At 38.4% G+C, this 12,886-nt stretch overlaps 1 protein-coding gene across 1 annotated transcript; it reads left to right on the forward strand.

Annotated features, from left to right (window-relative positions):
• The first annotated feature begins 9,698 nt into the window (after nt 1-9,698).
• Nucleotides 9,699-12,837, forward strand: LOC6652269 (luciferin 4-monooxygenase). Its single transcript, XM_002074910.3, has 4 exons — nt 9,699-11,327; nt 11,398-11,596; nt 11,662-11,781; nt 11,839-12,837. Exons 1-4 carry the CDS (start codon nt 10,985-10,987, stop codon nt 12,806-12,808), a joined length of 1,632 nt encoding a protein of 543 aa, XP_002074946.1. The 5' UTR covers nt 9,699-10,984; the 3' UTR covers nt 12,809-12,837.
• The last annotated feature ends 49 nt before the right edge of the window (nt 12,838-12,886 follow it).

Consider the following 12,886-nt stretch of genomic DNA (forward strand, 5'->3'; position numbering starts at 1 on the left):
CCTTTTTGCAAGGGTATAAAACGGTTTAGCTAAAATAATTAGATTAAAATGTTTGGAAAAAATTCTAAATGCATTATAATTAGGTCATAAAGGTAATGTAAAATTATTATTTAATGCATTATAACCAGCTTCAAAGGAATTTGAGAGCAAATAACGCATTGCACATCAAATCCAAACTTCCAATAAAGAAAAAAAACATTTTTTCAGTTGTCAACAAAGATTTTTTTAAGTTTTTAACTTTTGACATGTGGACTAATTTTTTTTTTTGATAATCATTTTTTCTGACAAGCAAGAGTCGAATTGTTTCCGAAGTGCTATTGCCGAACCTACACGAGCACTTGCAGTCTATGTAAGACAGCAGCGCTGCGGCAGAGCTAGGCCCTTGTCCGGAGAATAGGCCGTGCCGACCACTGCTTTATGGGGTCGGAAACGTCTCCTTCTGTGCTTTACAAACATCTGACCAATTTTGTAATACCCTCTGCAAAGCTACAAAAATAATGAACTGAGTCAGAGAAAAAGAATTTTGAACGCGTACAAATATTATTTCCAAGGACTGCAAGGGTATTCTTTGATATTTTTGTGTCACATTTATTTTAGATGTGATACAATAATTTTCAAGTTCTAAAAGTTATTATTAAATCTAGGAGATCTTCGCACTATTTAGAGGTGATATTGTTCTATTCTTCTGGTATGGTTAGCCATAAATCGTTCCATTTACTTTTTTTCGCTTAATAAACTCGTTCATAGTTCCCCACAAGTTCTCTATGGAGTTGAACTTAGGACTCTGCGATATTTAAAATAAAACTCAATAAATCAAAAAGGTACTTTTGCTGTTGCTGTAGTTGCGTAAAAATCATGGCGAATTTTTGAAAGAACTTATCCTATGCATGTAGAACAAGGTAAATTGTGGATAATATGACCAGTCTTAAACTAAGTCTCCTTATAAATCCACCACAGGAAAAGAAATGATTTTCAATTTTGAGGATAACTCCGATAGTGGGCAGACGATCGTGGAAATATATTTCTAGCTGAAATCAAGCCAAGCAGGTGAATTGGAGAATATTTTACGTATGAATATCTGTCAGCAAAGAATGTTGCCAGTAACTGATTGTCCCATTAGGGAAGCAAAGATTTTAGCAATGTATTTCAATTTATACTCATAGGGTAAAGTGGTATAGTAAAGTGGCCAAAATGTATGTAACAGACAGGAGGACGCCTTTCCTATCGCTTGATCAGCATCAAAAGCCGAGTCAATCCATCCATGTCCATCCGTCCGTCCGAATGAACACCTAGAGTCACCAAATTTGATACGTAGACTCGTGTAGTATGTAGGCGATCAAGATTATATAACAGTTTTACCACGCCCCCTTTCGCCCCAGAAATTTAAATAATTATTTTCTCGAAGACCATACTAGAAATATTAAATTTAAAAGCTATTGGGATGAAATTGGTATTTAAGTTTTTTATAACCTGTTTAAGATTGAGTATTAAAATCGTTTGGATCGGACCACTATATCATATAGTGACATACAAATTGTCTTTTACAGTGAAACATCATCTGTATTCCCAAATTTCAAAAATTAATTTTTGCATTAATCGAACAGAAGTTATAGGCATTTTTGGCATAGCCGAAGTCCGCTGCTTCACGACGGTTTGCTACCGATATCAAAAATCAATAACAATATACCACGGAAAAAAGTCTAGCGGCTTTAGCGGAATGTATGTAGCAACATTCCCGCTAAAAGCTACTTCAACTCAGCTCAAGGTAATTGAGTGATTTGTGGCAAGGAAAGCTAATTAAAAACACGATATGGAAACATTCAGAGAATTACATATACATATGTGGAACTGACAAGTAGCTTAACAATAATAATAAAATAAACAAAAATAATTGAGAGAAATGGAAAATTTTCCCGTCTCAGATTGGCAACCTTTGCTTTATAGAAAAATAAATTAAGTTGTTGCGCAATAGGCAATAAATATATTCTCAAATGGCTGTTTAAATTCATATTGGGTTATTTAAACACTTAAAAAATAATAAACACATGTGTATGTATATTAGGAAAAATTTCTATAATTGACTGGGGAGAAGAAGGCACAAGAAGGCGCAAGAAGGCACAAGAAGGCGCAAGAAGGCACACTAACCGTAGAACAGCAATAAGAAAAACCATGTTGTCTTGGCTAAGAAAGCTTCATTGGAAAATAAATGAGCAAATTTTAGGAATTCTTTATTAAAAAAACTAAATATTACATGACCAAGAGAAAGCCGAAAAAATTCCTTTGGTGGTTTTTTATTAAACAAGGAAACTACTACCAGGTCCAATGTACCTCTGTCGACACAGCATGTGAAGAGGCGGCTTTGAGGAAGAAATATCGGAGTAGGATTTGTCTTTTGTGAGTGCGCAGTCAATGGCAATCTCAGCCTACATTTGTCGTCATAGACCTCAAAAAATGCATTCAGAAGTGTTGTTGCAAAACCAATGAAAACACATTAAAACTATAGTAATGACACAATAATTTAAGGAAAAAGCCATAGACATATCTTAAGTTCTATAAAATTTCAACGATTCCGTGGACAATGGTCAAGAAGCGACATGTTTCTTGATCAATAAAAGAATTGTTGGAGGTCCTAGCAGAAGTAGTAAGGCGTGACAACAGCACCCATCCAATGGATATTCTGTACAGTTACCAAAAGACAGATCACTAACATTGAAAAAATTCAAACTTGGGATACTTATAGCTTGCTGACAAATGCACGACTTTGGCAAGGCAATTACTACCCAAACCAAATCAATTGGTTCGTAAATGGTCGTGCGTACATATGCAATCTCCTCGATTTAGGAGAATTATTTATATGTCACTATGAGAAACTATTCAAGTGATGGGCCTACAAACCCAAAAAGCCGAATTCAAACGGCCCACCTTTTGAAACTTTGCAAGTGGTTATGCCACTTTAACTTATTGCTAACACCATTTTAAGACGCACGTTAATGGCAGAAGCAGCCCCGAAAAAATAAGGAAAATTCAATAAAGGGAGTGAACTAAGTTGTTGCAGGTGTCCAGAATAAGTGAAAATCTCGAAACGCAGCATCGGCCTTATATAGGCATTAGTTGTCGATAACTGTGATGAGAAAGCAATCGATTTATTTTAGGTGTTGGTAAACAAATGATTTAAGTAATAACTTATTTTCCAACACTTTAGTTTTGGTAAAATATTAAATCAAAAAGATTTATTTAACACTATTTTAAAATGTGCCAAATTTTTTTTAAAGCTGGAAACAGCTGTTTTAAACTTTATTCCCGCAAAAATATATACATATTTGCCCTTTGTTTGATTCCTGATTGATGTACCTCAAAGCTGTTTTGGGCTCTATTAGCTCGAACTAAACTGAAAGAATGTTCCCAATGCCTTGTTGAAACTGCTGAAGATAATACGAAGGAGAAACGTTTAAAAACAAAGGATAAGATACCTAAAAACTTTGAATTCATTTCCTCGCCAAATACATGTTCCTTAGAATTTTACACAAACAAATATTGAGATCGACAGAACAAAGAATAGGCTGCAAAATGTTACCGTTAGCTGCTATTTTTAGCATTTTGTGGTAGAGTACTGTTAATTTTTCGTGGAAGTTGAAGCATTTTGTCTGTTTGCAGCTGATTCGGAGATTAGCTGTACAAAAATTGTTTAAGTCAAAAATAAATAAAATGGTGCGCTCATCATTGCTTTTGGAGCGTGAAAAAGAGAGCATACTTGCTTTTTCAAAGTCTGGTTGGCCTGTGGCTAAACTATTCAGAGAAATTAGCCGCAGTCGCATCGTAATTGCAAATTTTTTAAAAAACCCTGAAAATAATGACAAAATCAAAGAAGCTAACTTCGGCTATGCCGAAGTTTATATACCCTTGCAGTCCTTAGCAATAATAATTTTACTATTTAAAAATTTTTCTTTCCCTGCAACTCAATTCATCAATACAAAACATTATTACACCTTCTACTACAATTCTTCCTTCATCATTTGCTAAGCAAAGCACGGCACGCATACACATACAGTTCATGCGTTGCGTCTGTGTGTGCATGCGTGTGCTCTGTTGATTTGATGATGACGTAGTAGGCAGCAAGCAGCGCTGCCGGCAGCGCTTGAACCGATTTAACCCGAGAGAAACGGTGCACTACCAAATAAATAAGGAAGAGGCGCGAAACGGAAAACTACTGACGGATGACCGAGTCCTACTACAGAAATTTAAAAAAACGTATTGCTGAAACCTCAAAAAGCAGCCGATTTGCTGAATTTGATAGCCAATAAGTCAATCAACGAGAGGACAGTCAGACGGCGCCGCGGCGCTTGAAAGAAGGAGAGTTCGGTACATTTGTAGGCAAGGACGTGCCTTTCATTTCAAAGGGTAACAAGTTAAAATAGTTAGCCTTTGCAAAGGAGCATATAAACAAACCAAAGGAGTTCTGGAGAAGTGTTTTGTAGACAAATGAGAGCTCCTTTGAGTAATAATTCTTAAATAAAAAAGTATTTGTAAAGCTGCGCATCAATCAAAAAGTGATGTTCCGGGGATGTGTGGCATATAATGGGCTGGGGGATTTCATTCCCATCTCTGGTTCAATGAACCAAGTCCAATACCTGACCACCCTCAATGAAAATGCCTTTCCTGCCGGAGATCGGCTCATCGGGCAGTCGTTTATTCTCCAGCAGGACAACGCCCCATGCCATAAAATTCGTTTTCCTATTTTTATACCCTTGCAGAGGGTATTATAAAATTGGTCAGATGTTTGTAACGCACAGAAGGAGACGTTTCCGACCCCATAAAGTATATATATTCTTGATCAGCATGAGAAGCTAAGTCGATATAGCCATGTCCGTCTGTCCGTCTGACCGTCTGTCCGTCGGTGCGTACGCGTTTTACTCAGCCATCTTAAGAGCTATCGGGATGAAATTTTTTTTGGGAGCTTTTTTTTACCCGGGTGAGATAAAGTATGAAAATCTTTGGGATCGGACCACTATATCATATAGCTCTAGAAGAAACATTTTTGCAAAAATTGGAGTATCCCCATGAAATTTACCAATATGATAGTAATAGATATAAAATCTCAGATCCCAAAATTTGAATCTGATCCGATAAATAGAACACAAGTTACAGTCAATATAAATCGGTTCAAACGCTGCCGGCAGCGCTGCTTGCTGCCTACTACTGCCATCATCAAATCAACAGAGCACACGCATACACACACAGACGCAACGCTACATGAACTGTATGTGTATGCGTGCCGTGCTTTGCTTAGAAAATGATGGAAGAAGAAAAACTTGTGGTAAAAAGAGAAATAATATTTTGTTTGTGTATTGATGAATTGAGTTGCAGGGAAAGAAATTTCAAAAAGGAAAAATATTATTGCCAAGTATACTGCAAGGGTATATAAACTTCGGCATAGCCGAAGTTAGCTTCTTTGATATTTAAGTTTGTATTAACCATAAACAATATGGAAAGACATTAAACAATTAATTATAATTATATCTACTATTAACTAAAAATCAATACTTATCTTAACATTCAATAAAACTAATATAAAACTATAACCGGGACTGTGTTTATTATATGTTTATTATACAATACCCCAGTCCCACATCAATAACAATTTTCCATTAAGGAATTTAAACAACAAAATACGCAACTTTTTCTTCGTCAAAATGTTTGTGTCGCCTAGTGTAGTGCTTAGAACTGTTCGTGAATCGTAGTTACTTTTATTATTAATAGACTAAAAATGGATTTCATATAGAACAGGTATTTTTAAAAGCATACAGGTGTATGATTTTATGTCAAAATAAAAAATACACAATTTAGTGAAATGGATAAATTATCCAAATCGAATGAGCATATTTGCCTTAGCATCACGATGCCTTACATGAAGGGTGATGATAGGAGAACTGTCCTCAATAATGCATAGGTAAAAAATATATGAAATTGAAATAAATGGAGGGGTTCTTATTTCGGTCCTAGTTATAGTTCTATTGAATTTGTATAAAAATTCGAATTTAAGCGATAAATAAGGATAAAAAAGGGACCCCGTAAATTTAATTATTTTACAAATTTAAAATAATTTTGTGATTTAATCAAATGATTAGGACAAAGCCTTTGTAGAGAAGAGTCACTGAATCAAATTAAAGAAGGAAATTGGCGAGAACTTATATAGTTCGATGTAACGATCATTTCCAGGATGACTTCGCCTGCATTAACAAAAATTAAAAAAGAAAACTTTGCTGAAGTCTCTAGAATTGGAATAGTCTTTATCAAAATACTCTGATAATAATTACAGTGACTTGAAAATCAAATCTTCGCATCAAAATTTTTAACTCTGTTTTAAGGAGGTATCAAATTCAATATAAATTATAAACAAAGATATCTAGCCCAAATTTTTTTTCCAGCTATGTGTATTAGGATTCAAAACTCCAATATTAAATACTTTTGCTCAAATTTAGCTTTATTATAATCCATACAAATGTAATATGATCTGATCCAACTATCTCAAAACTGACATTTTATTGTCCATCAAAATTTTATATAGTTCTGGTTAACTTCATCCGTATAAAGAGCACAGATTTAAGGTATCTTAATAAATATTTCAATTCCATTCAAGGACGAATTAGAGTTTCCTGGACAACCTTTGAATAACTCTAAGTGATTCATGGGTCTATAAAGTACGCGATGATTAATTCAATTTCAAGCTCATCCAACTCTTGGCATATCTTTTAATCACATAATGAGCAATTATGCCAATAAAGAGCGGAAACGTTGTCACGTTGGCACACACATTAGCCCACGTCTTCACACACACACACACAGTCACATACACAAACAAGGATACCGGAAAATGGCAAATGAAATGCACGTGTGCTCAGCCAAAAGCCTAGGCACTGCTCCTAGATGGAAAATGCGAAAAATAGAACGAGAAACGTAACCCGCAACCCGTCCAAATGTGTCGGTGAGAAAAACAATGAAAATTCGCCAAATGAACATTTTTAATTGCCAGCACACAGAGCGCACACGGCGGGGACTTAACTATGACAATGGGAATTGGCTTTTGGCTTTTGGCAATGGAATGCGTCCAGCCGAAGTTCGCAATCGTTAGGAAGGTTACATTACCGACACTCGGAGTCCCTGAACATATGTGTGAATTTTCTAATTAAAAAAATTTGGTTGCTCATTTCCGTTTTTGTAGTAGTCACTTGAAGGCAGTTTGAACAACATTTAAATTAAATGCTTTTTATATGCCAAAAGGGAGCACACACACACACGTACACTACTCCTACTCCTATTTCTACTCCTAATTCTGCTCCATTAACACAGTAGCGTAGTAGATGTCGGCGCCTTGGGTTACAAGTGCTACGAAAATGTTTCGAATCAAATATGTAATTGGTTTGTGGCTGTTTTAACAACAGTTTGAGAAACTTGAACTAAGACTCTGATACTCTCCTCCCCGCCCACACACTCTTTCCATTCATTATGCATTTGTGTGTGTGTGTGTGTCTGTGTGTTTGCCTACAAACACTTGGGCAAAACTGTAAGGCGCTCTAATTAATTGTTAATTGCTCATTTGAATGGATTATTAGTAGTCTTGTAGCGATTTGTAATCACGCCTTAAAACACATACATAATTGCAATGAATTATTTAATTGCACTACTACATAATCCGGCACTTGAATTGTTCACATGTCCATGCAAAATAATCCCACAAACGCAAGACAAAATCATTGTCCCTTCCCCCATTTGGTCTTTGAGAAGATCCTTGCCTAATCACAAAATTAAATGATTCGAAACTTAAGGCACAAATTGAACCATTTCAATTATATAAATATGTCCAACAAATTTATGAACTGTTTGACTGTTTCATGTACTTACAACAAAGATCGATCATTACTATAGAGGAAAAATTATCTTATAGAATATCAAGACGTTTTGATTAAGTTGTATACCCTTGCAAAAAGGATATATTAATTTAGGTCTGAAGTGTGCACGGCAAAGAAGAAAGCATCACCAACCATCTAAAGGATATATATATATTCTTGATCAGCATGACGAGACAAAATATATAGCCATTTTCATTCAGACGGAAGAAATCTGTTATCAAAAATTTTCGAAGACAACAAACTGCCTGCCTTACAGCTTGTAATCAATAATATCATCCACAAATCCAAATCGTTGATATGTAAAGCACACGGAAAACCGTGGTTAGTACCAGATTCCAATTCCAATGGTGAAGTTTCACGGTATCAAGTTGGTCGACAATGAAGCGATTTGTCATATTATACCTATTCATGAATTAGTTATTGATTCCCGAACAAAGAGAAGTTGATGGCACAATAATCTTCCTTTTCGAGTTTCCACCGTTGATTCTTTCGTGTTTTATTTTCTAGTATTAAAACAAGTTGGTTCCATGGAATTCCCAAACAATCCTTAAGTTTGGCATTCATTGGACTCTTGATGGCCTAACTAGAGCTGCATTCGCACAACTCGACAAAATTAAATTAAATCATAATTTCAATTACAACAAAATTAACCGCAATACCCAACGGTCATTACACCGCAAAACCACTCTAACATTACCCCTGCCGTCCAAAATTTACCTCCCCACCAATTCATTAACACTTCAAAGTTCCCCCCAACGAAAGAGCAACAAAAAAACACATAGAGAGAAAAAGAACCGTGGCAGATGAGATACTTGATACTTGGGTGGAGGGAGGTGGAGGAGCTAGTCGTGGACAGGCAAAACGCACAACAACACTTGAGGCGTTCGCTAATTTGTTAGATGAACAACAAGATGCCGTCGTATCTGCGAGCTTAGCCAGCAGATCTGGCCATGTCCACGCAGTTTTCCTACAAATTTCATAGCCAACGGCCAAAGACAAACAATAAAAAATGCCAGCTAAAGGAGAGGACAACCCACAGAGAGAGAGAGAGAGAGAGAGAGAGGGGAGAAAAATGTGAAGGAAACTGAGAAATGAGCCACAACCGGAAAGAACTATTGTTCCGGAAAAAGTATTCCTAGCTAGTTACGATGAACTACAACGACGGCGGCCAGCAAAAAAAAAAGTAAAAATGATTTCGCACAAACTTTTCTGTTAGTCAATCATTTTAATTAAGTAATTTTTTTTTTGTTCGTTTTTTCGCCTACTTGTCGTAAAAGTTTTAACAACGCCAACGAGCTGCGGTGGTAAAGCGATAGAGAGAGAGAGAGGGGAGACTGGAGAGTAGAGAACCTGAAACATGGTGACAACATATTGCCCAGCGGCTGGACTGTGAAGCCTAACTCTAGCCCAGGTCCTGCCAGGACCAGTAGGAGGACGAGAAGGAGAAGAGAAGTCATCATGACACGAACTCGGGGGCCAGCATAACTGCATTTGCGGTTAATTATAATGTTGAGCCTGATTACATTTGCTTCGCTACCCCCTCCCTTCCCCTTATTTGGATCCTAAAGCTGCTTCTGGTTCTGGACTTTTCAGCAACTCTGCATCTGTCGCGCGTTTTTCTCATTTATGTCATTCTCGAATATTTCTCCCACTTAATTGCTGAGATTTCAAGTTGGCTAAAATCTGAGACAGAATTCTCCAACTACAGTCACTCTGTAAGTTGTTGTTTATCTGTGTTTAGTACTCCCTGTGTGTGTGTGTGTGAGTGTGTGTGTGTGGTGGCATAGCCGATGTAGTGGGCTTTTCCCTAGTTGCCTGTTTAATGCTGGGTCATAAAAAGGCAATATAAAAAGTTGTTGAAAAACTTTTACTACATTGAATTTGATGGGAAGGCCGAGGCGGAGGCGGAGGAAGGGGTTTTGCTGCCATTTTGTTGCATGCCGCGTAATTAATTAACTTTAGCAGAAAAGGAGTTAAGATGAGTTCAATAGATAAACTTTACATGCAGTTTTATCTATTTCTCTCTACCCGAGACCACTACTGAATAACGACAACTAACGACACCGGAAGAACCTTCTGCTTTTGTCTGTCTTCCCTTATTTTTTTCTTTGAGAGCTTCCGGTCGCTGATGCTCAACAACTTTTCACGAAAGCTACGCACTGAAGTTTGCCATGGAATGGCAATTTTCAATCCACTCCATATGCGGGTGGCAAAAGGGTAGAAAGTCCTGGGTCTGAGCCTGGGCCATGCACCTTGCATTTTAAGTTGTGGCTGCTCTATGTCCTGGAGCATACGCTTGATTTCCTAACTAAGCACGCAAATGAAGCGTGTGCGCACCAAGGATGCGCCAGGACTACCTATCATAGTGTGTGTGTGACTCTGTCTCTGACAAAGTGGACCCCAACGAGGACACAGAGAACCGTGGCGCGTGCAGGCAACCACAGAAGCAAAGATTCCAAGAGATGAAGACAGAGCCATGAGATCAACCCGTGCCTAATCGTTGAAATTATGCAATTGAAAAGCATCGTAGCAGCGTCTAAGATACATTGGTAAACGATTCGTTGAACACGAGATGAAATATATGTCAACTGGCAGTTAAGCAGCGATAGAGGGAGAGACAAGAGAGAGGGAGAGTAAAACCTCTATACAAACCTAATTTAAGCAGGACTAAACCAACACACACACACACACATACAAACACTTCCACTCCACTGGAGAGGTTTGATTTAAGTCCAAACCAAAAACCACTATGTAATCTCATGTGTTATGCCCAAAACACACACAGACACATACACACACACACACCTGACAATCTGGCAGCTGTCGCCGAACTTTATTAGAACATCTTGACAGCGACAGCGACGGCAACGGCGATAACTAGCGACAGCCTGTGGTCGAGCCAAAAACGTGTTGAGGCAATTAGCAGGCAGATCGCAGAAGCTACTTCAATTTGCCGCCTCACCTCTATATATACGGGCCATGACCAACCAAAATCAGTCGTCAATCGGTCGGTGTTAGTTTAGTATATTTCGTAGTTTTGTTTTTGGTTATATTGTGGGGCAACCAACCAAGTGGCAATGGCATCTACCAAATATGACAGCTGTGAAAAGATTTGGTCCGGTCCAAAGGATAAGGAATACTATGGACCCGACATGACACTGGGCGAGGTGGCCCTACTCATTCTCCGCCTGCATTCGGATAAGGTGATGCAGGTGTTTGACCCAACGGGCGAAAGTCTTACGGGCGGACAATTGCTAGAGCAAAGTCGACGATTGGCCAATGCCTTTTCGAGCCTAAAGCTCCATCGGGGCGATGTGGTGGGTATTTCGGCCACAAACACAAGTTATCTAACCGAAGTGGTTATAGCCGCTTTGTTGAATGGAACACCTATAAATCCATTGCATCCAGAATTCGAGAGTGGTAATAAAAATGAGAAAAAGTTAAGCACGAAAAAGATGGTCATTGTGAATTCTACCTCTCGTCCACTTAGAAACCGTTGCCTACATGTACGAAATAACCAAACCAAAGGTGATTTTCTGTGATTTGGCCAATTTTGAGATCTTGAGTAATGTGAAAAACAGTCTCAAATTCAAGACGGAACTAATTCTTTTGAATGGAACTTTGCCTGGCGTCCGAAATGTTCAGGATTTGCTTGAATTGGGATCCATTGACTATGACGAGAAAACCCTGTATGTAGACCAGTGCCATTCTCTACTCACACTATCATTTCTTTGCCATCTTCCTCACTTCTTAGCTTTGCCTGCCCCCATTTGAGTGGTGACGACACTGCCTTCATTATTACCTCCTCCGGTGTAACCGGTTTGCCCAAAGGTGTCACACGATCTCATCGCAGTCTTTTGAACAACACCAAAATGTAAGTTGTGACGTACGATTATCAATCCATCGTCTCAAGTTGTTTTGTTTTTTCTAGTCCCCAGTTGTTCACCACAGAGTCAGTGCTGTTTTGCTTTAGTCCTTTGTACTGGATCAGCTGCATTTTCACTTTGCTGGCGTCACTTGTAAATGGTTGCAAGCGTGTAATTACCAATCGTCCGTTTAGTGTTCAATATTTTGTTAAACTAGTCGAAAGACATCAAGTTTCATTTGTCCTCACCGTGCCCCATCATATGGCCTTGCTGGCCAAGTCGACGGAGAAGAAGGAGCTGGCACTACGACTTCATTCCGTCAAGTCGTTTGTCTGCAGTGGGTCAAAAGTGCCCCTTAATATCTGGAAACAATTGTATGATCTATTGGGAGCAGATCGTTTTGCCGTTTTGTATGGTCTCACCGAGGTGGGTGGTATAAGTAAAAACATTGGGGGACCTCTCGGAAGTGAGGGTAAGCTATTAAGGAACATTCAAGTGTGTATCGTGGATGATCAGGGACAGCGCTTGGGACCTAATAAAACGGGTCACATTTATGTCCACATTAATCAACGTTGGGGCGGGTACTATCGCAATCCTCAGGACACTCAGACGGCTCTAACCTCTGATGGACATTGGCTGCTGACTGGCGATCACGGATACTTTGATGAAGAGGGCTGTATTCACTTTCAGACTCGTGACACGGATGTATTTAAGTTCAATCACTTTCCCATTTATCCAAAACAACTCGAAGATGTGATCCTCCATTTGCCTGGAGTCCACGAAGTGGCTGTTTTTGGAGTACCCGATGATATTTCGACAAATCTTACAGCCTGTGCTGTTGTACGTGAGTCGAATGAAGTGGGTCAACAATTGACGACCCAAGATGTCAAGGCAATCGTGGAGGATCATCTCAGTGAGGCCTATCATATACGGGGCGGAGTATTTTTCGTTGATTCACTACCAAAAACTACAAACAACAAAGTATTACGTCGAAACATCTATGAAAATTTGAAAGAGGGTATCACACATTTATAGGTCGTGCAATAAATAATAAGAAAGGAAAAGCAGTCTTTGTCTCTTTTGAATGGAAATTTTCTCGTCTGGGTTTCAATA

This window comes from Drosophila willistoni, assembly GCF_018902025.1.
Source record: "Drosophila willistoni isolate 14030-0811.24 chromosome 2L unlocalized genomic scaffold, UCI_dwil_1.1 Seg168, whole genome shotgun sequence".
Taxonomy (NCBI): Eukaryota; Metazoa; Arthropoda; class Insecta; order Diptera; family Drosophilidae; genus Drosophila; species Drosophila willistoni.

What these genes read in the sequence shown, in the direction of transcription:
- LOC6652269 (XM_002074910.3), top strand. Translation starts at nt 10,985, where the DNA reads ATGGCATCTACCAAATATGACAGCTGTGAAAAGATTTGGTCCGGTCCA. An exon ending in GCATCCAGAATTCGAGAGTG is followed by an intron (nt 11,328 to 11,397) that starts GTAATAAAAATG and finishes TCGTCCACTTAG; the next exon opens with AAACCGTTGCCTACATGTAC. An exon ending in CTTTTGAACAACACCAAAAT is followed by an intron (nt 11,782 to 11,838) that starts GTAAGTTGTGAC and finishes TGTTTTTTCTAG; the next exon opens with TCCCCAGTTGTTCACCACAG.